Source organism: Xenopus laevis, chromosome 1L (assembly GCF_017654675.1).
Source record: "Xenopus laevis strain J_2021 chromosome 1L, Xenopus_laevis_v10.1, whole genome shotgun sequence".
In the NCBI taxonomy this organism is placed as follows: domain Eukaryota; kingdom Metazoa; phylum Chordata; class Amphibia; order Anura; family Pipidae; genus Xenopus; species Xenopus laevis.
The window spans coordinates 214,382,593-214,406,823 of record NC_054371.1 but is presented as its reverse complement, the minus strand read 5'-3'; the positions used below and the strand labels follow the sequence as shown (position 1 = coordinate 214,406,823).

Here is a 24,231-nt window from a genome sequence, read left to right as displayed (position 1 = left end):
TAATGAAAAAGCCTCAACGACCTGCCATGGAGACCACCTTAGAGAAGTAAATAATGTAACCAATGGCACAAAGTTTGGAAGTTTGGACCAGGTTTACAAAACCATAGGAACTCATTACCCAACCCTACTTGGTGATTAGCTGCAATGGTTTACAATGCCTATTCACTTAATACCAGCTGTAACTTAGCTCTCTAGCTCTTAGGAAGCTGGATTCTTCAGTTGAGTTGACAAGAATCAACCCAAATCTAAGTGATGTAAATTGTTATGTCTTTTGTCTGCAGGTGCCTTTCATCCAGGCGTGAGATATACCTTCAGGATTTTTGGATCAAACGAAGAAGGGGAACATTTTCTGGAAAAGAAGTCTGGATATATAAAGGAACAGGGTAATGAACAATCCAATGTGTAAAAATATATCAAATGACACATTTCATTTAGGGGATTTAGGTTATAAGATGATTTAGTGTCCCAGATAACCTTGGAACAAATGGTTGGGGTATTGGATTTCTTATCCGGAAAACCATTATCCAAAAAGATTTAAATTATGTGATGGATGTTGCCCAAAGAGTCCATTTTAAGTAAATCAAATGTTTAGAAATGATTTCCTTGAATCCACATTGGTGGCAACATAAGCATTACGGATAATAGATCCTATACCTGTATAGCAATAGATTCTCATGTCAGCTAAGAAGAACCTTGAAGAGCGGGTGCGAACGGCATGATCACTTCTGTCCAGGGTTATAATAAATGGACCTTATGTCTGGCTTGAGAAGTAACAATAGTAAGAAATAGTCCATGCTATAGTCTGTGTGCTGATACTGCAGTATTTTCTTGTTGCTGTAGCGTGTTCCATGACGATGACTATAACGATCGACGGAATCAAAGCAGACATGGTGCACCTGACGTGGGATCCGTATCACCGTGATGTCTGCCAAGAAGGATTTATTACTCACTACAGAATTTACTTAAAAAGCCCTGAAGGAACCTGTGGGATGAAAGGTTCAACTGAACTCACTCTTACAGGTAACACAGTCGTATCCTCATTTCTGATCTTCAGCTGCACATCACGTAAGTCTTTCCCAAGAAGCAACGGCCTGAATGTGCCTATGGCAAACTCTCATTCCAAACCAGACTGGGAGGGGGTGGACGGGTTCCTACTTGCACTCAACTCTTACTTTGGAACAAAGAATAATAATTGCACATTTGGCCTCAAGAAAATTGTAGGAAACAGAAAGTGAAAGACTGTAGATTTGTGAGTGTGTGTGTTTCTAAGTGTAACAAGGAGGACATGTATATGTTAAAGCAGTGGGAAGTGTAAAATAGAGTGTTAGAGCACATATTGCATTATGATTAATGGAATTAATGTCATGGGAACTGCACAGTGTGGAAGGTTCTTATTTCAGTCAATGGCATAACTATAGAGGGCAAAGACCTCTGAGACTGTGTAGTGACTTAGAGGAATTAAGGTGTCCTAGGCCAAGAAGTAGACAGAAGGCAGAAGAGGCCCATGCCTAGGGAATGGCAGAGGGACCTACTCCAGTTTGGCTTTATATAAAATGAAACTGGCAGTGTGATTCGCACTTAATGCAATGCTCCCCATCACCATTGTGCATTGCATGCATCACACATTGCAAACACTCCCAGGCTGCACTGCTTTGCAACCTGCTCCTCAGCATCCCCCCAGCCCACTTGTAACTTCACTGAGAGGCAACCAAGGATGGGGCGCTTGCCTTGGATGCCACCTCTACTGGACCCTGCATTGGACCTACAAGAGAGGGCGAGGTTGTGGATGACCCACAATGCACACATAATCATTGGTGGGCTGCAATTTTGCACAACATGCGGGTCACCTCAGATGCCAGGTGGTGTGTGGCCTGAAAATTACCGATGGGAGACTTTGTGTAGGTTGTATAGGCTGACTCCCTTCAGTGGTATCATGGCCACAAATGGCTACATCATGAACAGTGTTGTTTGGTATGTTCTTATAGAGCAGGGGTGTCCAAACTTTTGGCTCGCCGGGCCACATTGGAAAAAGATTAAATTGTCTGGGGCCACACATGACATACACAAAAACACGTTTGATTTGTAAAAGTAAAGGAAATATACAGAAAAGAACTAAAATGCCAGTTGGATAACCAGATGGAGCTATACACTGGAATATGGGACACCTGGATATTAAATAGACTTATTATTATATTATTATTACTAACTGGGCAATGGGCAGAACCCCCCCTCCTCCTATTTCCTCGGGAACCAAGCGTTTCAAACTGGGCCGCATTCATATGCATCCTGGGCCGCATGTGGCCCTCGGGCCGCAGTTTGGACACCCCTGTTATAGAGAAAGGGTCGACAGTGAAGGAGAGACCCAGTTAAATGCATTCCCAGGTGGACAAAGTCCATTCATACCATTACCAGCCAGTTCTATACAGTATGTGGGCAAGAGTATTTGCATAGAAAAATTGCAAACTTTATTTCATGCAAGCATAACACATAATATAGCCTTACTCATTTTGTGCACTAGGCACTTAATCATAATTAATGCCCGAAACGCATAAGGCTATCTTATGTGTTATATTTGCATAAAATAAAGTTTGCAGTTCTTTTACTACACTTATGTTTGGGATCTGTGAGTGCCTGCTGTTCCTACATGGCATAAGCGAGTTAGGAGAAGACTTGCTATGTTTCTATATACAGTATCTGTAACCTTGTTAGGATCTGAGGGAGGCAGAAATGTTACACACAAAAAGGAGGCTTAGACTGAAGCAGTGCCGGGCTAAGATGGCCAGCAACACTAGGCAACCTGGCTGGCCACTTCAAATGCAATGACAACAAAGGAGGAAGCAGCGCGTGGCTTGTGCAAATGGGCAATGTCGGACTGGGGTCTCTGGGCCCACCGGGGCTACTACCTCAGGAGCCCCCATCCCAGTTGAATTCTAACCTACTTGCGCCTGGGGTGGGGCACCCAAAGTCCGGCAATGAGTCGCAAAATATCCGGGATAAGCCAAATGTTTGCCAGGTGTTTTCCCAGTATCCCAATGGCCCAGTCTGACCCTGCTCAAGGGCCTAAACTAGGATTGGGCAGACAAAATAGGTATGTGCCTAGTACCCCACTTGTGCCTCTTCTGCGTACCTCTAGTTCCAGCCCTGGACTGAAGCCTCTGTATTTAACAAAAGAACACCAGTTCCACCCTGCCGGCATCCTTCCATGAGATAATAGCGCTATAATTAGTAATTAGCATTTGAGCTCCTTGCATTTGTTTTGCAGACGGGAAGAGCGTGTGTATGATTTCTATCAATGATACTGAAAAGAAGAGCTTTTCTATAAACGCCTTGAAACCAAACACAAAGTATGAAATCGCTATGGTGGCCTCAACTGGCGGTGGAGAAAGTCCTCTTGTATTTACTAAAGTCACAACTCAGCCAGACAGTAAGTACAAAGCATTCAGGCAGTTTCCATGTGAACGCCACAGGTGAAAACTGGCAGATAAATACCTTTCTAACGCCTGGGAAGAGGTTGGGGACAAGATAAAAATATGGGGGGGTGACAGCTGGTGATGCACTCGTAGTTAGATACATCCTCATGATAGAATGGCTCCAGTGCAAGTGCTAATTCAGTCCCCTTTATGTCTTACAGCAGAAGCAGTGATTATTGCCATAGCCCTGCCGGTGATTATTGTGTCCATCATGTTGCTACAGCTGCTGCTCCTGGGGTGCTGGAAGAGGCAATGGTAGGTACTGGTACCAGGTACACTCTAGTACAGGTATTAGGACATGGCATACGGAAATATTTCTGCTCTCTGTGGCGTCAGAGGAGAATGTTTTGCCTTTCATGTAACTTTCTCATTGATTGTTGAATGAGACTACATGATTATCTCCTCTGATGCCCCTTCCTATAGTCTGTGGGGGTGGGGGGTTGGCAGGAGGAGTGCCAGTGCTATATAAATTTTGCTTTTTTTGTTTTCAAGCATTGGAGGGGTGGTAAGTGTTGCACATACCTCCCAACTGTCCCTTTTTCGGAGGGACAGTCCCTCTTTTGACAGCTCAACTCGCAGTCCCTCATTTGTACTGGAAAGTCCCTCTTTTCTCTGCACTGAACAGAGAGAAAAAGAAACAAAGTTTCTCACTTAATTGGCTTTTAGCAGAGAGCCCAGAACAGCTAACAGGTGCAAATAAGATACTTTGTAACAATTTTGAGACACAAAAACACAGTTTAGATAAGGAGAAATATTTTCAAACTTTCATAACCTGCCAAATTTTGTAAAACAAACATGGTTATTAGGGGGTGTGGCCACAGAAAGGGGTGTGGTCAAAAAATTGCTGCGCTACATGGGGAAAAAATTTTTTTGTCCCTCTTTTTACTTCCAAAATGTTGGGAGGTATGTTGCTATAGTTGCTTTGTCTGAAACCAGCTATAAGTTGGGTAGAGAACCAGCCTGTAGCCAACAACAACAGAATGTGTGCGAAACGCGTCTGGGTATGAAATGAAGTTCAACGTCCAACTTGTTTCTTCTTTCCTTTCTTTTAGGATAAAGAACACGTGTTATCCAGATATACCTGATCCAAATAAGAGTAATGTCCTCTCTTTTTCAACCCATAAGGTATTGCATTCAAAGCCGTACATTATACTGTAACAATACATTTCTGCATTTCTGTAGGAAAGACTGGTTTCAGGGATGGGGCTACTGAATGTGCAGTAGGGACAAATGCGCTTATGTTTGAGTCATATGACCTGGGCATATGGTGTAACTGCTAAGGCGCTATACAGAGGTGTTTTCAGGGCATAGGTTTCTGATCAGAGGGGACAGACGGGAGTCTTATCATGAGCCGGTGCCAGTGGGCAGGCCACAGTGCCATGAAAAGGGGTGGAGCATGCAGAGAAATAAGTTCCAACTCATGATGTATTGGTTGAGAAATAATCAACACTCAAAACCAAAACCTGCACCTGTAGATCGGTGGAGTCGGAGCGGAGGCATTTAGCAGAGCACGAGTGGAGACAGAGCAAGTGGGCATGCCTGGCATTCTCCCAATAACGTCCCTTTGCAAGTGCCGCTCAGCTGCTCATGTGCAAGTTCAGCTAGCTAAGGGTGGAGGGATTATTGGCACAATACACTAATAGCGGTTTTACAAGGTACTGCAGGAATAGTTTGACCCACACCCAAATCCACCATGTGTATCCACATTTCAGCCCACACCAACCCAACTCGTGGGTCCCAAGGCTCATCCACACATCACTAGTTGCATCATAAATGGAACAAAAGAAAGGTGCTTTTTGTAAGGTATCTGTGAGCTCGGCTTGTTAGATACGTATGTTGAGTATTGGCATGGCGGCCTATACAGACAGCACTACTATATTAGATAAGAACGCATCCATATAATCTAATGTACACACTATAGCACGAACACTCATGAATCTCTCTTTCCAGAAAGATGAAGAAAAAGTGATGGTGCCAAAAAACTGCGTCACTCAAAAAATTGAAATAATGAATCAGCAGGAACTGAGCAACGCCCTGAAGAAGGAGAGCGAGAAAGAGTCGAATTGCTGGCGTGAAGCGAAGGACTGCGTCAATTTTGGCAGCTCCCTGGATGATCTAAAATGTACTGGCCCTTCATATCAAGCCTTTGAGGATCCCATCAATCAGACTCAATCAAGCATCTATTTGGAGTTCTTCAAAAGGGACTATTGCGGCACTCCAGAAGATGCTTCCGAAATCCTAATGAGTGAGAGCTATCTGCCGCAAACAGAGATCCAGACAACGGTGATTCCAAAATGATCATCAGTTCCTCTACAGATGACTAAGCCACCGGCACAAGGATTTACTGCACTTCGAAACCTTCTGATAAACAGAGAACAAAATCCCTAAACTCTACTGAGCTTATTTAGGGATGGGGGGTTGTTTACTTTTCTGGTCACCAAGACTGGAACATCATAGGCAGGTGTTATTTGGGCACCCCTAGTTTAAACCTGGAGTGACATGAGTGCAGCCATGATAGTGGGGGATAGTGGTGCCCAAGCAACGTAAAGTAGGAAATGCTACGCAATCTTTGCACTTTTTTGCCATTTACCCCGCATATCTTTCTTTGAGTCAAAGGTAGGGCCGTATTTCTGCCTGTGCCTAGGGTGGCGCAATTTTGGGGGCAGCCCTCGGGGTGCTTAATTTTTTTTTCTTTTAAACCCTCCCTACCCTCGGACCTAAAAACAGCCCTGGTCACAGATATTAGCCAAAGAGAAATACACATCAGGACATTTGTTACATTTATTGGCGTTATATTGAGAGGGAGGGATTACACGGAAGCACAGCATTAAGGGTAAAATAAAGCTTAATTTATACACATAATTATGTATGGGATAAGGAATCACACGGGTTGCCACCTTTTCTGGAAAATAATACCGGCCTTCCTATATATCTATCTTTTTTCCCGATTAATAACATTGGGATCAACCATTATTTTTAACGGCCAGGCCAGGTGGCAACCCTAATTGCTCGGCAGCTTATTGGTTTGTGTATGGCCAATATCAATCCGTCAGGCAATGGCATCATCATCCTCTCCTGCTGGATCTTCATATACTTCCCTCATGGGATCCAGAGTATTTGTTCTGGGACCCAAAACACTGCATCAGCTGAAACGGACAAGGCTACCAAGGAGAGTGTGTGGCTAGCTATGCCTGCAGTTCAACTCCTGATGAAACAGACCTGGGTGTTTATTGCAGGAAATTTAGAATGTAAGCTCTGCTGGGGCAGGGATTTTGCAGTATAGAATTTTGGATTATATAAAGCAATAGAATTGGAGGAATTTTTAATAGAAGTTTTTGTAGTTTTGCATATCCATGTATTGCTTCTATAATAGATGGCCTTTAAGTACAAGTAAACCTTAAAAATAAGTGAATGCAAAATTAAGGAGGGTGCTATTTTAAGCACTTTTGCAATTTACATTAATTATTTTTATTTTAATTGCAAGATAATAAAGGATACATGTACTGTTAACAGGAATCAATTTTGTTACAACAGCGCCACCTGCTGGTCATTTTCCCACCAGTCTGACCACCAAGTAGTCAAGGAAGTTGTCAGGAGAAAGAAAGAGGCTGCTCTGATGTTCTTCTGCTTAGGAAAGATTTGAGAAAGGTTTCTAATTGTTTTCTTAAGCAGAAGAACATCAGAGCAGCCTCTTTCTTTCTCCTGACAACTTCCTTGACTACTTGGTGGTCAAACTGGGGGGAAAATGACCAGCAGGTGGCGCTGTTGTAACAAAATTCATTCATATTAACAGTACATGTATCCTTTAATATCTTGGAATTAAAAATAAATAAATAATGAATGTACATTGCAAAAGTGCTTAGAATAGAACCCTAATCAATTTTATATTCACTTATTTTTAAGGTTAACTTAACTTTTAATAGCTGAATATTAGAGGGCACGAGTGATTTGATGGCCAAACTGGGTGGGTTTAGACTGAATTCCACAAAACCTTTGCAGCCCCACCTGTGACCTGACAATGTCCCGCTTACACCTACAGTCACTTTCTATAGGCCTGTAGCACCACCGTGCCCTGCCCCTTCTGTGATGTCAGAGCATGTGATAGAACTGACGGATAGGATAATAGGACACCCCTAGGAAGTGTTTTGCATTATTTTTACTTGAAGCTTGAAGCCAAAGAATAAACAGTGGAGATGAAATATTACAGACAGAGAAGTAGTAGGAATAGACCAGCCTTACTGTTTTTGTGCTGGGGACAAAGAGTAAAGGAATTTAAACCAGCAAGAGATATAAACGGGGCCGGTTCATGAAGCTCCAATTCAGTAACGTTAATTAACAAGAAGCACTTAGCTACAGGCCACCATTGGAGGAATTGCATATCCCGTGTGAAGTAGTAATGTGAATTTTGCAGAATAAAATGTTCATTATCTGAAGAGTATTATATATTTTTGTTTGTGTGTATTGTATTAAACTAGTGATCCCCAACCAGTGGCTCATGAGTAACATGTTGCTCTCCAACCCCTTGGATGTTGCTCCCAGTGGCCTCAAAGCAGGTGCTTATTTTTCAATTCCAGACTTGGAGGCAAGTTTTAGTTGTATAAAAACCAGACTGTCAAACAGAACCTCCTGTCAGTCCACATAGGGGCTACCAAATAGCCAATCACATCCCTTTTATGGCACTGCCTGGAATGTTTTTCATGCTTGTGTTGCTCCCCAACTCTTTTTTTACATTTCAATGTGGCTCATGAGTAAAAAAAGTTTGGGGACCCCTGTATTAAAGAGACATCTACTACTCCTGTATTTTGCATTATCCTTTTTAGCTCCATATAATTGTAAATTAACATTCACCTGTTTTGTGCATCTGTTTCACAACGTAGAGAATATTGGAATAGGTCACTAATCTTCTAAGGAGATTCCGAAGTAACATGTAAGAGAGACACAATCTACGGCTCCTTTATAAAGTCCAATTTGTCACTTTGGAATTGGCAGCAGTGAGAAGTCGGCCAAAAAAGCTCTGTGAATGGACGTCTGTCCGGGAGTATCTCGTGTTGTGGAGCTGCTTTTCATCTGCAGCCAATGCTCTAGAATCAGTTCTGCACCAAGTTTTCTAAGGAGGCGTAATAAAAGTGAGTGACGTGTGGATCCATCCTAAACAGTATGGGAACTCATTTTTGGATCCTGACCTGGACGATAATGAAAAATGATGAGGAAAATGGTGGGATGCTGGTCTGGATTTACAGATCAAGGACTTTTAAAAATAACATCTATGGGAGTACCTTCCTTTTTTCAAGAAATTGATTTTCAGCCAGCTGCAGGCAGCCAAAAAATGTATTTATTGAGAAAAGGAACTCCTTGATGTTGCTCTGCTTAGGAAAAGAAGTTAGTGAAGCAGGGAGCAGCCATCTGACCTTTCTCTGGCTATTTCTGAGCAGCATCACAAGATTTGCCTTTTCTCACTAATTTAATTTTCAGCAGACTGCAGCCAGTTGGCTGAAATAAACAGCTGTTGTATCAAATCCATTATATTTAAAAACAGCTTCTATCTTGAAAGCTAGAAAGAGCTACAGCTCTTTCATCAACATTCCCCGCCGCATCCTTACTGTGTCTCCACTGGTAGCCAGCCCTAGGCAACCTGGCCGGCAAACTCACTCCACCCAACACACGAGTCTGCATGGGCAGATACGTTAATACAACTGGTGTGGGGGCAGACAGATTAGGGAGTGGAGAGGAGCAGGAATACTGTAGGGACTTGAGGGCCTGGACTAGGATAACCAGGCAAGAGCTATGTGCCCAGTCCTAACCCAGTGTTGTGCCTTAGGCACGTGTCTCTTCTGCCTATATTTATAGGTGTGTGCCTGCCCCTCCCCCTTCAGGACATCAGAGATGGGCTGGTTGGACGTGGTTCCATTTATTTCTGACCCACACGTCACTACTATATACAGGGCCATATCTACAATACGGTACAGTTGAAGGGACAGGTTGGGGTACCTGCTTCTTCAGTGCGCATACGTCTGCTTAAAGGATAAGAAAACCTTAAAAATAAAAGAATGTAAAATTGACGAGGCTACTATTCTATGAAGAACATTCAAATGTAAAAGAGGTCTTCCTGTAGTAAAGAAGTAGCCAAAGATCTTTATTCAAAAATCTTTATTAGGACATATGTAAGCCTGACGCGTTTTGTGCCTGAGGTGGGCACTTACTCATAGGCACTATTCTAAGCACTTTTGCAAAGTACATTCATTATTTATTTAATTCCAAGATATTAAAGGATACATGTACTGTTAATATGAATGAATTCTGTTACAACAGCGCCACCTGCTGGTCAGTTTCCCACCAGTCTGACCACCAAGTAGTCAAGGAAGTTGTCAGGAGAAAGAAAGAGGCTGCTCTGATGTTCTTCTGCTTAGGAAAGATTTGAGAAAGGTTTCTAATTTTTTTCCTAAGCAGAAGAACATAAGAGCAGCCTCTTTCTTTCTCCTGACAACTTCCTTGACTACTTGGTGGTCAGACTGGTGGGAAAATGATCAGCAGGTGGCGCTGTTGTGACAAAATTCATTCATGTTAACAGTACATGTATCCTTTAATATATCGGAATTAAATAAATAATGAATGTACATTGCAAAAGTGCTTAGAATAGCACCCTCATCAATTTTACATTCACTTATTTTTAAAGTTTACTTATCCTTTAACCTAACTAAATAAACACGCCCTATAAAACAAAAACATAATAATCCAGCAGCCGAACAAAAGGTGAATTTTTGGTATATTTTATTAACAATATATCCCTTTCGTCAGATTACACTTGAGAAGGCTTCAATGCCCTGCGACAGTAACTGTACACACTTTACAAGGAAAAATAAAAAAACAAAACCGATGGGCGAAACATTTGGAACAAGCCTCTTTTTTTTTTTTCTCCTTTAAATTATACGCAGCTCAATGAAATATTCTTACGGAAAATATATAAATAGTCTTTTTTATTTTTTTCCTTTCTATATTACAGTTGTACATTATAAATGAGAAGTCTGTGTCTGTTCAGTGACCTACAAATATTATAGGCTCCAAAAGTGTAGCAGCAATTACTAAAGAAAAAGGCCAAAGAGAGAGCGGGGAGTGGGTGAGACGTCCATGAGATGGTCACTAAGTGATCACATGTTCTTTAGTATTACTTCTCACCACTTCAACAAGGGCGTCTGAAAGTGTTTCTCTATAGTTCTCCTCAGTCATGAGATGTGTCCGTACTTACAAGGAGTGTGCCGGGTAAAGGCAAGGATATGTGTTATCGATGAGTTACTCCCTCTAGGACAGTGGTCCCCAACCAGTAGCTCAACCCCTTGGCTGTTGCTCCCAGTGACCTCACAGCAGGAGCTTATTTTTGAATTCCAGGCTTGTAGGCAAGTTTTAGTTGTATAAAAACCAGATGTACTGCCAAACAGAGTCTCAATTTAGGTTGACATTCCCATAGGGGCTACCAAATGGCCAATCACAGCACTTATTTGGCACCCCAAGAACATTTTTCATGCTTGTGTTGCTCTCCAACTTCTGTATGTTGCTCACGGGTTCAAAAGGTTGGGGATCGCTGCTCTAGGATAATCAGTGGGGAATAATGGCCACTGAATAGGACTTTTCTTTAGAAAGAAGCTCCATATTCCCAAGAATTCACTAAACAATAGCACAAAAGCCATTAATACTGGATGTGACCATTGGATGGCGCTGTTCTAACCAGAGTAAAAGGATATGGGCATGGAGAATCCAAAAAGTGAAGGGGAGAAAGATTCTTTGTCGTCAGGGTTGGCAAGACTGATATAAAATGTTGACTGCCGCCATCTTGCCCTACAGTCTCCTGCACCCAGGGCAGTCGTCCCTATTAAAGGAACAGTAACAGCAAAGAATGAAAGTGTTTTAATGGAAAGAGAATATAATGTACTGGTGCCCCGTACTGGGCTAACTGGTGTGTTTACTTCAGAAACTCTACTATAGTTTATATAAACAAGCTGCTGTGTAGCCATGGGGGCAGCTATTCAAGCACAGGATACACAGTAGATAACAGATAAGTACTACTATAGTTTATATAAACAAGCTGCTGTGTAGCCATGGGGGCAGCCATTCAAGCACAGGATACACAGTAGATAACAGATAAGTACTACTATAGTTTATATAAAGAAGCTGCAGTGTAGCCATGGGGGCAGTCATTCAAGCACAGGATACACATTAGATAGACAAATTCTGAAGAATCCCATTGTATACTACAAATGTATCTGTTATCTGCTGTGTATCCTGTTCCTTTTCTCCTTTATGGCTGCCCCCATGCTTACACAGCAGCTTATTTATATAATCTATAGTAGTACTTATCCATTATCTACTGTGTATCCTGTGCTGGAATGGCTGCCCCCATGTCTACACAGCAGCTAATTTATATGAACTATAGTAGTACTTATCTGTTATCTACTGTGTATCCTGTGCTTGAATGGCTGCCCCCATGGCTACACAGCAGCTTGTTTATATAAACTATAGTAGTACTTATCTGTTATCTACTGTGTATCCTGTGCTTGAATGGCTGAGCCCATGGCTACACAGCAGCTTGTTTATATAAACTATAGTAGTACTTATCTGTTATCTACTGTGTACCCTGTGCTTGAATGGCTGCCCCCATGGCTACACAGCAGCTTGTTTCTATAAACTATAGTAGTACTTATCTGTTATCTACTGTGTATCCTGTGCTTGAATGGCTGAGCCCATGGCTACACAGCAGCTTGTTTATATAAACTATAGTACTACTTATCTGTTATCTACTGTGTATCCTGTGCTTGAATGGCTGCCCCCATGGCTACACAGCAGCTTGTTTATATAAACTATAGTAGTACTTATCTGTTATCTACTGTGTATCCTGTGCTTGAATGGCTGCCCCCATGACTACACAGCAGCTTGTTTATTTAAACTATAGTAGTACTTATCTGTTATCTACTGTGTATCCTGTGCTTGAATGGCTGCCCCCATGGCTACACAGCCGCTTGTTTATATAAACTAAAGTAGAGTTTCTGAAGCAAACACAGCAGTTTTACCAGTGCAGGGCAACACTACATTATATTGTCATTACTACAGGACAGGAGTTTTTGGTGTTATTATTACTTTAAGTAACAGCAGATGGAGGCTGATCATCTCTGACTGACCCACTGGGATCCTGGGAAAACTCCCGGTGTGTCCAAGTGTCAGTGGGCCCTCCTGCTCAGCCATTCATTTACCTTATATGTCTAGACCAGTGATCCCCAACCAGTGGCTCATGAACAACATGTTGCTCTCCAACCCCTTGGATGTTGCTTCCAGTGGCCTCAAAGCAGGTGCTTATTTTTAAATGCCAGGCTTGGAGGCAAGTTTTGGTTGTATAAAAACTAAGCATAGTGCCAATTAGAGCCTCTTGTAGGCTGCCGGTTCATTTAGGGGCCAATCACAGACCTTATTAGGCACCCCAAGGGTCTTTTTATCCTTGTGTTGCTCCCCAACTCTAGTTACATTTGAATGTGGCTCACATGTATATAAAAAAAAAAAAAGTTTGGGGACCCCTGGTTTAGACCATGGCCTCTCCCAGTTTGTATATAAGAAGGAATGGAAGGATCCAGGATACTATACAGAGAGTACAATCCAAAAGGGGAAATATTGATATATAAAATCAAATGCATTCATGTACTAAGCCTTGTGAGGCACTGCAGCCTAAATACAGAATGGAAAGACAGTATGAAGGGGTAGAACGTACCTTGGTTCATTTGGTGGAGTTCACCATAGAGAGAAAGATGCAATAAGAGAAGAGGCAAGTACAGGTGGATCATTCTATGTATTGATACTTCCTGGTGGGAAGGAGATGTATTGGGCTGAATGTTTGTTAGACAGACACTTATGAGGCAGAGGAGATGCGGCTGTAGCAGGAGACTGTGAGAACAAGGGCTCTGTAGAGATGATCACAATGAAGGACTTCTCTCAGTTGGTTGTTCCTGCCTTCACCTCAATACCCCAATAATAATGACACTGAGCACTGAGATCCACGTTTATTCCTTCTGTAGCTGGATCCCATTGAGACTGGTCTTTAGTGGTGGGACTGGCCAGCCTCCATTCCCTTCAGTCATTCTACAACTAACACTTACTCCATTACATATATTACTATATGGCAGCAATCATCTCTGTAGCATCAGCTTATATTACAGGGGAAGCTCATTTTCTGCTGGATAATTAGTGACGAGCCCTAAGCTTAGCTTCTCAACAGCTGCTCAGAGCCCACTGAGCATGTGAGTGTCACAGACACTTTCCAAGATGGTGACCCCCTGTGACAAGTTTGAAGTCCTGGATCATTGCTGCTATTGACAAGCTGAAACTTTAGCCTCGTGCAATAAGTTCAGTATATAAAATATGGCATTTTTAGCACTATTCATGTTTATGATCTAGTTCTCCTGTAAGGACATCTCCGCATGAAAGCAAGAATACTGTAACTGAATATGTTTCCACCATTATTACATCCGCTGCCGTGGGGCTTCCCAAGTAAAAGCGTTGGTTCATTTCACTGTAATCACTCCAATTACCCAGCCATAAAGGGAAACTGAATGTCACTAATTCTACTCTAATAAACCTCGTATTCACTATTAGTATAGTAACTGCTAGTGAAGTCAACCCTAGACTTGGCCTTACCTGCAACAGTCCAATCAGAAATTGAAATATTACTACAGTACTTACTAAGAGCCAGCTCTATCCAGGCAGGGCTGTGCAAAGTTAAAGGGCCAGTAACACCAAAAAGTGAAAGTTTCATGCATAGTTAATTTGCTGCTTTTGAAGCTCTAAGGCTAATATCAGACTGGGTATTCCGAATGCCACTGGAAAAAAAAACAGTCTCACTGGCAGTCACCGCTTCTCATGTGAACCCATAGCAAATGCAGACAATTTAGCCCGGATGAGAAATCGTAGGAAGTCGTCCCAGCTATGTGAGGAGTACATCGATGGCCCTGTTATATCATGGCACCATGGGTACTTCTCAGCCTAGAGTCCTGCACCGAACCAATTACTAAGATCCGGACCCGACCCCATATTTAGCCACTTTGATTCGCTACCCAACCCAGACCCACAACTGCCTTATCCGCAACTTGACGACCACCATCAAACAGGAAGTGATGGTGCTGCAAATCGCAAGTGACGCCATCAAAAGTGGGCGGGACAGAAACACGTTTCGTAAAACTTTAAAAGGAGTAAAACAATATTACTTAAGATAAGACATTTAGATGAGACCCGCAACCCGACCTGCAGGACTACCCGCACCTGAAAATCCTTCCCTCATTCCGCAGTTCTTTAAAGGGATAATGTCATCGGAAAACATGTTTTTTTCAAAACGCATCAGTTAATAGTGCTACTCCAGCAGAATTCTGCACTGAAACCCATTTCTCAAAAGAGCAAACAGATTTTTTTATATTCATATAAGTCACATGACTTGGGGCAGCTTGGGAAATTGACAATATGTCTAGCCCCGTGTCAGATTTCAAAATCGAATATAAAAAAATCTGTTTGCTCTTTTGAGAAATGGATTTCAGTGCAGAATTCTGCTGGAGCAGCACTATTAACTGATGCGTTTTGAAAACATTTTTTTTCCCATGACAGTATTCGTTTAAGTTGCAACTGCAGACGTGTAGCAGGTCAGTTTCCCATTCAGTCTCGTCAGACAATTAAAATATATAATAGGGATGCACTAAACCCTTCACTTTTTTTTATTGGACAGATTTCCTAATCACACAGAAATTTGGCTGAATACCATACACAATCTGAGCCCTAAATGCTATTTTCTTTTCTATGTATGTTCAATCCCCTTGCATATACAGACATGGGATCTGTTATCCAGAAAGTTCAGAATTACTGAAAGGCTGTCTCCCATAAACTCCATTTAATCCAAATTTTCCTTTTTCTCTGTAATAATAAAACAGTAGCTTGTACTTGATCCCAACTAAGATATAATTAATCCTTATTGGAAGCAAAACCAGCCTATTTGGTTTATTTAATGTTTACATGATTTTCTAGTAGACTTACGATATGAAGATACAAATTATGGTGAGATCCGTTATCCGGAAAACCCCAGGTCCCGAGCATTCTGGATAACAGGTCCCATACCTACAACGTTCCCACTTCTGGCAGCCAAAGCTGGAGTTCTAGCAATACAAAAGTAAACTGAATTCAAGTTCAAGAAGGGAATGAGAACAAGAACATTCCAATAGGAAAAGCTACTGCCAAAAGTGCTTTAAATTCCTTGTAGCCTGGATTTGACTCTTTTTCTATACCCCACGAGACAACATTAAAGGGCAACTGGGAAAAAAAAAACCTTGCCCTTTAAAAATGCCCAAAGATCAAGGCTTACTTGGCAAGTGACTGCCATGAAAAAAGGAACAGGTTCGACGTCTGCCCCACTTTCTGGAACAGGTATGGGATCCGTTATCCGGAAACCCGTTATATCGAAAGCTCAGAATTACGGAAGGGCTGTCTCCCATAGACTCCATTTTATCCAAATTTTTTAAAATGATTTACCTTTTCTCTGTAATAATAATAATAATAATAATAATAATAAAACAGTAGCTTGTACTTGATCCCAACTAAGATACAATTAATCCTTATTGGAAGCAAAACCAGCCTATTGGGTTTATTTAATGTTTACATGATTTTCTAGTAGACTTAAGGTATGAAGATCCAAATTATGGAAAGATAGTTTATCTGGAAAACCCCAGGTACAGAGTATTCTGGATAACAGGCCCCAGACCTGTACACTGATTCTGGAATCATGGCTTCCCATGAAAAGAACTGGAGAGCTGTGGATATGATAATAGATATAAAAGAGATTAACAGGATTCTCCACTTGGGCTTTAGAGCTTTAATCCCTACAAGACTGGTAAATCAGACATATTTTGTGTGCGAGAGAGAGAGATTTACACCTTTCAGTATATTTGCACAGGGTCCAACAGTCCAGCTGGATGATATATATATACACACACACACATTTATGCTCAAGCCGGTGAAGGTTAATGACATATTCATCATGTAGTGAAGGTGATAATGCAATATATATATATTTACATATTTGCATGTCCTTTTTGTTGCTAGAAATCCTTCAATCACCATCGCACCGCGACGCATTGAAGGCGGAGTTCCCAGCAGAGAACAAACCTATAAACCCATCAGATTTCAGTAAGATATGTATAAACAAAAAGAAAAGTGCCTGTTTTGAAGCCATCCGCCTCTCCTGAAGGTACAAATCTTGTGCAAATCATTAAAGAAAAATAAAAAGTTACTTGTAATGGGAATGGGGTGGCATTGGGTTGCTCTGAATGCTTAAATCCTATTAATCTGTCTAATTAATAAATGTTGGGATTGTCTTATCATGGAATGTGCAAAAATGACCTTCTAGTGATTGCCATGAGACCCAAGCCGTAGCACTGAAATGTATTATTATTATTATGGCTGTTGGCCAGAAGGTGGCGCCGTATCAGACACTGAATAATGATGAGAAGAGATTGATTAGTTTCATAAACAGGAGAGGGATCTGAGTGGGATTCAAACGAGAGCACACAATGCATGACATAGCAATAAAATAGCTTTCACACACATTAATTATATATATATATATATATATATATATATATATATATATATATATATATATATATATATATATATATATATATATATATATATATATATATATATATATATATATATATATATATATATAAAAATAAATGTACTAGGGATGCACCGAATCAATTATTTTGGACTCGGCTGAACCCCCGAATCGTTTGTGAAAGGGATACGGTCATTGGAAAACTTGTTTTTTTCAAAACGCATCAGTTAATAGTACTGCTTCAGCAGAATTCTGCACTGAAATCCATTTCTCAAAAGAGGAAACATTTTTTTAAAATCAATTTTGAAATCTGACATGGGGCTAGACATATTGTAAATTTCCCAGCTGCCCCTAGTCATGTGACTTGTGCCTGCACTTTAGGATGGAATTACTTTCTGGCAGGCTGTTATTTCTCCTACTTAATGTAACTGAATCAGTCTCAGTGGGACTTGGCTTTTACCATTGAGTGTTGTTTTTAAATCTACCAGGCAGCTGTTATCTTGTGTTAGGGAGTTGCTCTGTTTGCTCTTTTGAGAAATGGATTTCAGTGCAGAATTCTGCTGGAGCAGCACTATTAACTGATGCGTTTTGAAAAAAACATGTTTTCCCATGACCGTATCCCTTGAAAGATCTGGCCGAATACCGAACCCAATCCAAATTTGCGTATGCAAATTAGGGGTAGGAAGGGTAAAACATGTTTTACTTCCTTGTTTTGTGACAAAGTCACGTTTTCCCACCCGGCACATTATTTGCATATGCAAATTAGAATTCGGTTTAGCCGGAAGGATACGGGTGAATCCGAATCCTTCTGAAAAAGGCCGAATACCGAACCAAATCCTGGATTTGGTGCATTCCTAATATATATGTCCAGAAATGCAGTGTCAATGGGAAGATTATATTATATGAAGGGCAGGAGGCTGCAGGATCTATAAAAAAAACAAGGTCAAATACATTATTTCCAAGTAGTGTTTTAAAAATACATGACAGGGTCATTGTCCCTGAGCTGTCCCTATACAACATGGCAAGTCTCCGCTGAATGGAAGGGACATGCAGGTAAGTACTACCCATGTGTCCGTAGAGAAGTCGCTCACAGAGAACGGCGAAGGAGTCGGAATTTCCTGTGCAAGAGGTTTCCGATTGGTTATTTACAGGTGAACAGGTGCAGGCGTTTCAGTGCTGGGCTCTTGCATACATAGATATATATACGGATATCAGGATACCGCAGAAATTCACAGGGAGAAGCAGGTTGGTGCATCGACGTTCGGCAGGTATCACTTTGCACTGGAACAGGACGTGCCCCTCCGTCTGTCTGTCTGTCTGTCTGCTTCATCAGACAAAGTCATTCTCAGCCTTCAGACGCGACTGCAGGTCAGGATTCTGGTTCTGTACTTATTACCATGGGCTTTGGGGTCACTGCTAGGAGAGCCTCTGCCTCTTCATGCATCTGTATTAGACAAAATACTCTGTCATTGCCTGAGCAGAATAGTGTGAGGGGAAATGATCCAAAAGATCTATGGCTAACACTCACTGCCCCCACAGACACCATGGGGTATATTTATCAGAGTGAAGTTAGAGATCGGCACAGTCCTCTAGAGTGAAATTGTGACACTCTCCATTCATTTCTATGGGATTTATAAGAGTATTTATCAATGGGTGAAAGTTCATCCTTTGATAAATACACCTTTCAAAATCCCATGGAAATGAATGGAGAGAGGCGGAATTTCACTCCAGACTGTGACGATCTCTAACTTCACTCTTTGATAAATATACTCCCATGAATCTGTCAACTTGTGTTTAGCAAGTGAAGATTTAGGAACTTGTTTGCGCTTGGCCAAAAAGTCCGTAAATCAGCACAGAATGTAACCTACACTGGGCTTCCTCTTATCTGTCCAATTTTTCACTCTGTGAAATAAAGGATGCCCCGCCCCTGACATAGTACAGAGTAGGAATGTGGGACTGCCCGAAACCTGTGGGACCAGTGTTTTATCTGAGGGCCGGCTGTCGCATCAAATCATCGGGTCCTTCCGCTCTCCCCGCCCTAACACTGCCGGCTTCCAGCGCCTCCATTTATAGATCCGTACCTGCCCCGCCCATTTCATGACATCACTGTGGGGTGGGCCGAGCAGGTCTTTAAATGGAGGAGTCAAGCCAGTCGGGTGCAGGCCAGGGTTGCCAGGTTGGCGGTTTTCCAGCCAAATTGGGCTGCTAATTTAAAGTCCAGGCGGGTTTTGAAAGTACAAACTAGCCAAGGTACGGATTTGGGCTACTTTTTGGGCCTTTGGCTGGTTTGTGTTTTGGAAGCCAGCAAAAGTTTTTTTTCTTGCCCTAATGTGCCAAGCTTGTCTCCCAATGCATATTGGGTAATGTAATTTTTGTTGAACAATTTGCCAAGTGTAATGTAAGACTAAAATACCCAGCATGCAATGGGACTGACTTATGCAGAAGTCAGGAGTTACCAGATTGTGGGCTCTGTACCCCAGTCTCCCGTAACTCAAGCACTTTCCGGCAACTTTAATCAATTTCAGACAATTTTGGGGCAACAATCTGCTGGTCGACAAAATGTCGAGAGGTTCACCAGTTTTACCAATATTTATTGAAATTATATATGTATTAGGGACTCATGAGACCCCTATACCTCCTGGGCTCCCCTCTGTAGTTACGCCCCTGGCGATGGGCGATTCTGTCCCATTTTTCTTCATGGAAAAATCTGAAAAAAGCTTATTTTTATATATATATATTCATTTCTTTTTTATATTTATTTTTCACTGCACATATTGTGCTATTTTTGGGAAACTTTTGAAGTGCCTCTTGGCTAGTTTTGGGCAGGTTTTATAGCCGACTTTGGGTTAGGGTCGGGCACAGGTCCGAAAATATCTGGACCCACACATCACTACTACAGAGCAGAAAGCACATTGTGAATATAAATCTTAGATCTGTAGTAGTTACAAAATAAATAACATAAGCATATTTGCATCAGTCTATGTGCTCACAGTCACATGGGTACAGTCAGTTGCTATTGGCCGTGTCTCTGCCTGTGCAGAAATGGCGACAAAGAAACAGCCCAGTCCATGGAAATGAAAGGCAAACAATCTCACTAAAAGACATCAGTACATACTCACAATCTGAAACTGAACATCTTGAAAGAGCTCCTGAATAAATCTCCGGGAGGGGAGTCGAAATGTGCAATGTGCTAATAAGTGGGAAACCTCAGAATAGAGGCAAATGTCATCAAAAGCTTGAGGAAACTTCTCCTTAATCCTTAAAGACAGAATAAAAAAAAAAATGAACAAAACAAGGTCAACGACAGGTCGGTGTAATTAAAGTTGTGTGTTTCTTTCTGTATAATAACGACGAGAGAGCTTTTTAGGCTTTTATATTATAAGGCAGTGATCCCCAACCAGTAGCTTGTGTGCAACATGTTGCTCTCCAACCTCTTTGATGTTGCTCTTTGTCCTCAAAGCAGATGCTTATTTTTGAATTCCTGGCTTTGAAGCAAGTTTTAATTGCATAAAAATTAGGTATAGTGCCAAATAGAGCCTCCTGTAGGCTGCCCGTTCACGTAGCAGTTACCAAATAGCCAATCACAGCCCTTATTTAGCACCCTAGGAACTTTTTTTCATGCTTGTGTTGCTCCCCAACTCTTTTTACATTTGAATGTGGCTCATGGGTAAAAAAGGTTGGGGACCCCTGTTATAAGTTCATCATGAATGCTGGGATTGAAAATCAGGGGGTAGGGGTTGGTTAAATTGTAAGCACGAAACGTGGCCGAATCTTTAGCACTCATGGGAAACAAATCAGAACCAGAAGTCTGGTCAATTAAGATCTCTCCCATTTTCTTATGGAAATTAATATTGGTTTTCAGTTTAGCATTTGTGAAGGATTCAGTATTACTTTACATTTTTGTCATGAATTGGATTGTGTGCATGACTATTTCCTCTATACCGTAATATTTCTGCCAGACACGTGCACCAGCCCTGAAAGCTACCAGGAAAATGACTTTATTGGCCGCATGTAGTATAACTTTTGGCTTGCAACTTCCCTCTTAAATGAACAGCAACATAAAAAAATGAAAGTGTACTGTTGCCCTGCACTGATAAAACTGCTGTGTTTGCTTCAGAAACACTACTATAGTTTATATAAATAAGCTGCTGTGTAGCAGCCATTCAAATGAGAAAAGGCTCAGGTTACACAACAGATAGCAGATAAGCTCTGTAGAACATAATGGTGTTATCTGTTATCCCCTATTTAACCTGTACCATATAGACTTCATTCAATTTCCGCCATTGCTACACAGCAGCTTGTTTATATGAACTATAGAATCAGTTTTACCAGTGCAGGACAACACTACATGATAATTTCACTACTTTTAGACACAATTTTTTGGTGGTACTGTTCCTTTAAAAGCATAGCAACGAATAGCTTGGCGTTTTCCAAGCAGTCAGTCTAGTCTGTCTTATGTTTTATTTATTTTAGGGATGCACTGAATCCAGGATTCAGTTCGGGATTTGGCCTTTTCCAGCAGGATTTGGATTCGGCTGAACCCTTCTGCTCGGCTGAACCGAATTTGCATATGCAAATTAGGGAAGGGAAATAGCGTGGCTTTTTGTCACAAAACAAGGAAGTAAAACATGTTTTCCCCTTCCCACTGCTATTTTGCATTTGCACATTAGGATTCGGTTCAGCCGAATCTTTCGCAAAGGATTCGGGGGTTCGGCCGAATCAAAAATCGTGGATTCGGTGCATCTCTATTGATTTATTATCCTAAGGATTAAACCCCGGTCAATATAAAAAAAACTATAAAGCAGAGTGTAACAGTCATGTTCCTATAGTCACATGTGATAAATGAATAAATAAAACTTACGTTAAGAGCCCAGTTTCATGGCCTTTCGTTCCTACGGAGCTACTCAGGTTAATTACAAGTCTTAAGACCTCTTTCCGGAGTAATATTCTGCAAACAGGTGTATCTTCGGGAATTGATTTGCCACCTACGAGGAAAAAATACAAAAACTGGAATTAGCAGCTTCAACACATGCAAAGGCATTAGATAGATTTGGCAAAGTGAGGGCCCCATCCATGGCTGATAAACTGCAACTTAGTCTGGAGAGTCTGAACAAGCAGCTTTTATCAGACTGGAGTATATCACCTGGAAGGGCTTGTTCAGCTTTAACTTTAGTATGACGGATCTGCTATTCTGTGACAGTTTGCAATTGGTCTTAATTACTTTATTTGTGGTTTTTGAATAAATTAGCTTTTTGTACAGCAGATCTCCAGTTAGGCATTTCATCTGGTTGGCAATTAGCAATAAAATTAGAATTGTAGCCTCATGAAGCAATAGTTCTTTTGGCTGCTTTGGTTAGTGACTCCCCCATTTGAACGCTGGAAATAGTCAGAAGAGGAAATGAAATCGGTTTTTAAAAAAAAACAATTAAAAATAAAAACCGAATTGAAAAGTTGCTAAGAAGTTGCATTTCTATAGCATACCAAAAGTAAACTTAATGGGGAACTATCGTGGAAATTAAAATGTAATATAAGCTTCATTAAACTGAAATGAGAAGTTTTCTAAATACAATCAATAAAAACACATTCAGTACTGTTTCTGAAATAATCAAGTTTATATTCACTATTCCTCTCTCAGCATCTGTTTCTCTTCATTCTCTCTTCATGCAGGAGTTGGGTGCCAGATGAATGATCCAATATATCTTATAGGGGGGCTCTCTTTCCTATCAGATGAATTAGAGATCACTCAAATAACTGATTGCAGTTAGAGTCCTGCAGCAGGTCGGGTACCCACGGGTTACTCACAAAAACCTGCGGATAGACGTTTCGGTTTGCGGGTCGGGTCAGAGGTCTTCTTAATAGCAAGTTTTACTCCTTTTTTTCTGATCACGCCTTCTTCTAATGATGTCACCTTCAGTTTACAATGACAGCATTTCCTGTTTCTTGATGGTCAGCGGGTCACATATCGGATTGCGGATAAGGTACTTGCGGGTCGGGTAGCTATTTAAATCGGGTAAGTATGCGGGTTGCAGGTCCGGGTGCGGATTGCGGGTCGGGTTTAACAAATTGGTTCCGTGCAGGACTCTAATTCCAGTACAAACAAAATCGATGCCTTTTGCAAAAATTCTACATGTAGAGAGACATGATGTCTGGTGATTTTAATAGAGTGAGCTCTAATACATCTTCTAGGCAAAAGGAGCCCCCCTATAAGATATATTGGATCTAACTGTCAATGACTATCTGACACCCAACTCCTGAATGAAGACAGAATGCTGAGAGGGGAATAGTGAAGATAAACTTGATTATTTAATTGATTATATTTAGAAAACTTCTTTTTTCAGTATGCTGAAGCTTATATTAAATTTTAATTTCCGCGATAGTTCCCATTTAAAGGTGAACTACACTTGTAAGGCCTACTGTTGTCAAACACTTAATGGCAAGGCTTCTACCAAAGTGCCCAGCCCATAGCAGAAAAAGGGAATTACACAAACAGCAGACAAAGTGACCTACTTTATTTAATATACTTATACATATACAGCACAAAGACTTTCAGATTAGCCAGTGTGTGTCTTCAGTGAGATCACTTACCTAGAACTAACTCTGTACTTTTGTCACTGCTTGCCGAGCCCTGGGACACAACATCACTACACCCTGATATCCCAGAACACTTGGAAGAATGGGATACCACCTCTAAGTGATTGGGGATAGTATGAGCGCACCAGTCAGAATGTGGAATGTCGGGAAAGTCTAAAGGGAAAAAATATGGCAACAAAAACTAAACATGAGTAAAAGAAGAATGATGAAGTGTGGTGTTGGGAAGATGGCAAAGACAACCGAAGTAACGCATAAGTGAATAAATGAATTATAACCGTCCCTAAAAGGGAAACGTACGATATTCTAAAAATCAACCAAACTATAGAGGATGCTTCATGCTTTTTATTCACTAGTGAACTTTGTTTCAAGCAGAAAGCAACAGGGTCTTGTTGTGAGTCGTCGATAGATTTCCCCTTTTAATTGGTCGATTCCGGCAAAAGTAAAAATATGCAATGCACTACCAACATGCAGCAGTGATGGGCGAATCTGACCCTTTTTGCTTTGCTGAAAATGGCATAATTCACTGAAATGCACTGAAGT

At 41.2% G+C, this 24,231-nt stretch overlaps 2 protein-coding genes across 7 annotated transcripts in view; one reads left to right on the top strand and one right to left on the bottom strand.

The window, feature by feature from the left end:
• Window positions 1-6,925, top strand: part of LOC108718407 (oncostatin-M-specific receptor subunit beta) — a 28,660-nt gene extending 21,735 nt beyond the window's left edge. For 2 of the 3 annotated variants that reach the window (XM_018266312.2, XM_018266316.2), the window contains exons 13-18: window positions 282-383; window positions 841-1,020; window positions 3,263-3,424; window positions 3,632-3,725; window positions 4,523-4,595; window positions 5,421-6,925. In XM_018266312.2, the coding sequence (XP_018121801.1) occupies window positions 282-383; window positions 841-1,020; window positions 3,263-3,424; window positions 3,632-3,725; window positions 4,523-4,595; window positions 5,421-5,768 (959 nt within the window). In that variant the 3' untranslated portion in view covers window positions 5,769-6,925. The remainder of the gene's footprint in view (window positions 1-281; window positions 384-840; window positions 1,021-3,262; window positions 3,425-3,631; window positions 3,726-4,522; window positions 4,596-5,420) is intronic. The other variant, XM_041569539.1, reaches the window with a different exon arrangement.
• Window positions 6,926-18,029: 11,104 nt separating this feature from the next.
• The window catches only part of LOC108718405 (rapamycin-insensitive companion of mTOR-like), a 99,832-nt gene continuing 93,630 nt past the window's right edge, over window positions 18,030-24,231 (bottom strand). For 3 of the 4 annotated variants that reach the window (XM_041569513.1, XM_041569525.1, XM_018266294.2), the window contains 4 exons: window positions 23,686-23,844; window positions 21,962-22,085; window positions 20,220-20,358; window positions 18,030-18,544 (listed from right to left, as the gene is read on the bottom strand). In XM_041569513.1, the coding sequence (XP_041425447.1) occupies window positions 18,470-18,544; window positions 20,220-20,358; window positions 21,962-22,085; window positions 23,686-23,844 (497 nt within the window). In that variant the 3' untranslated portion in view covers window positions 18,030-18,469. The remainder of the gene's footprint in view (window positions 18,545-20,219; window positions 20,359-21,961; window positions 22,086-23,685; window positions 23,845-24,231) is intronic. The other variant, XM_041569517.1, reaches the window with a different exon arrangement.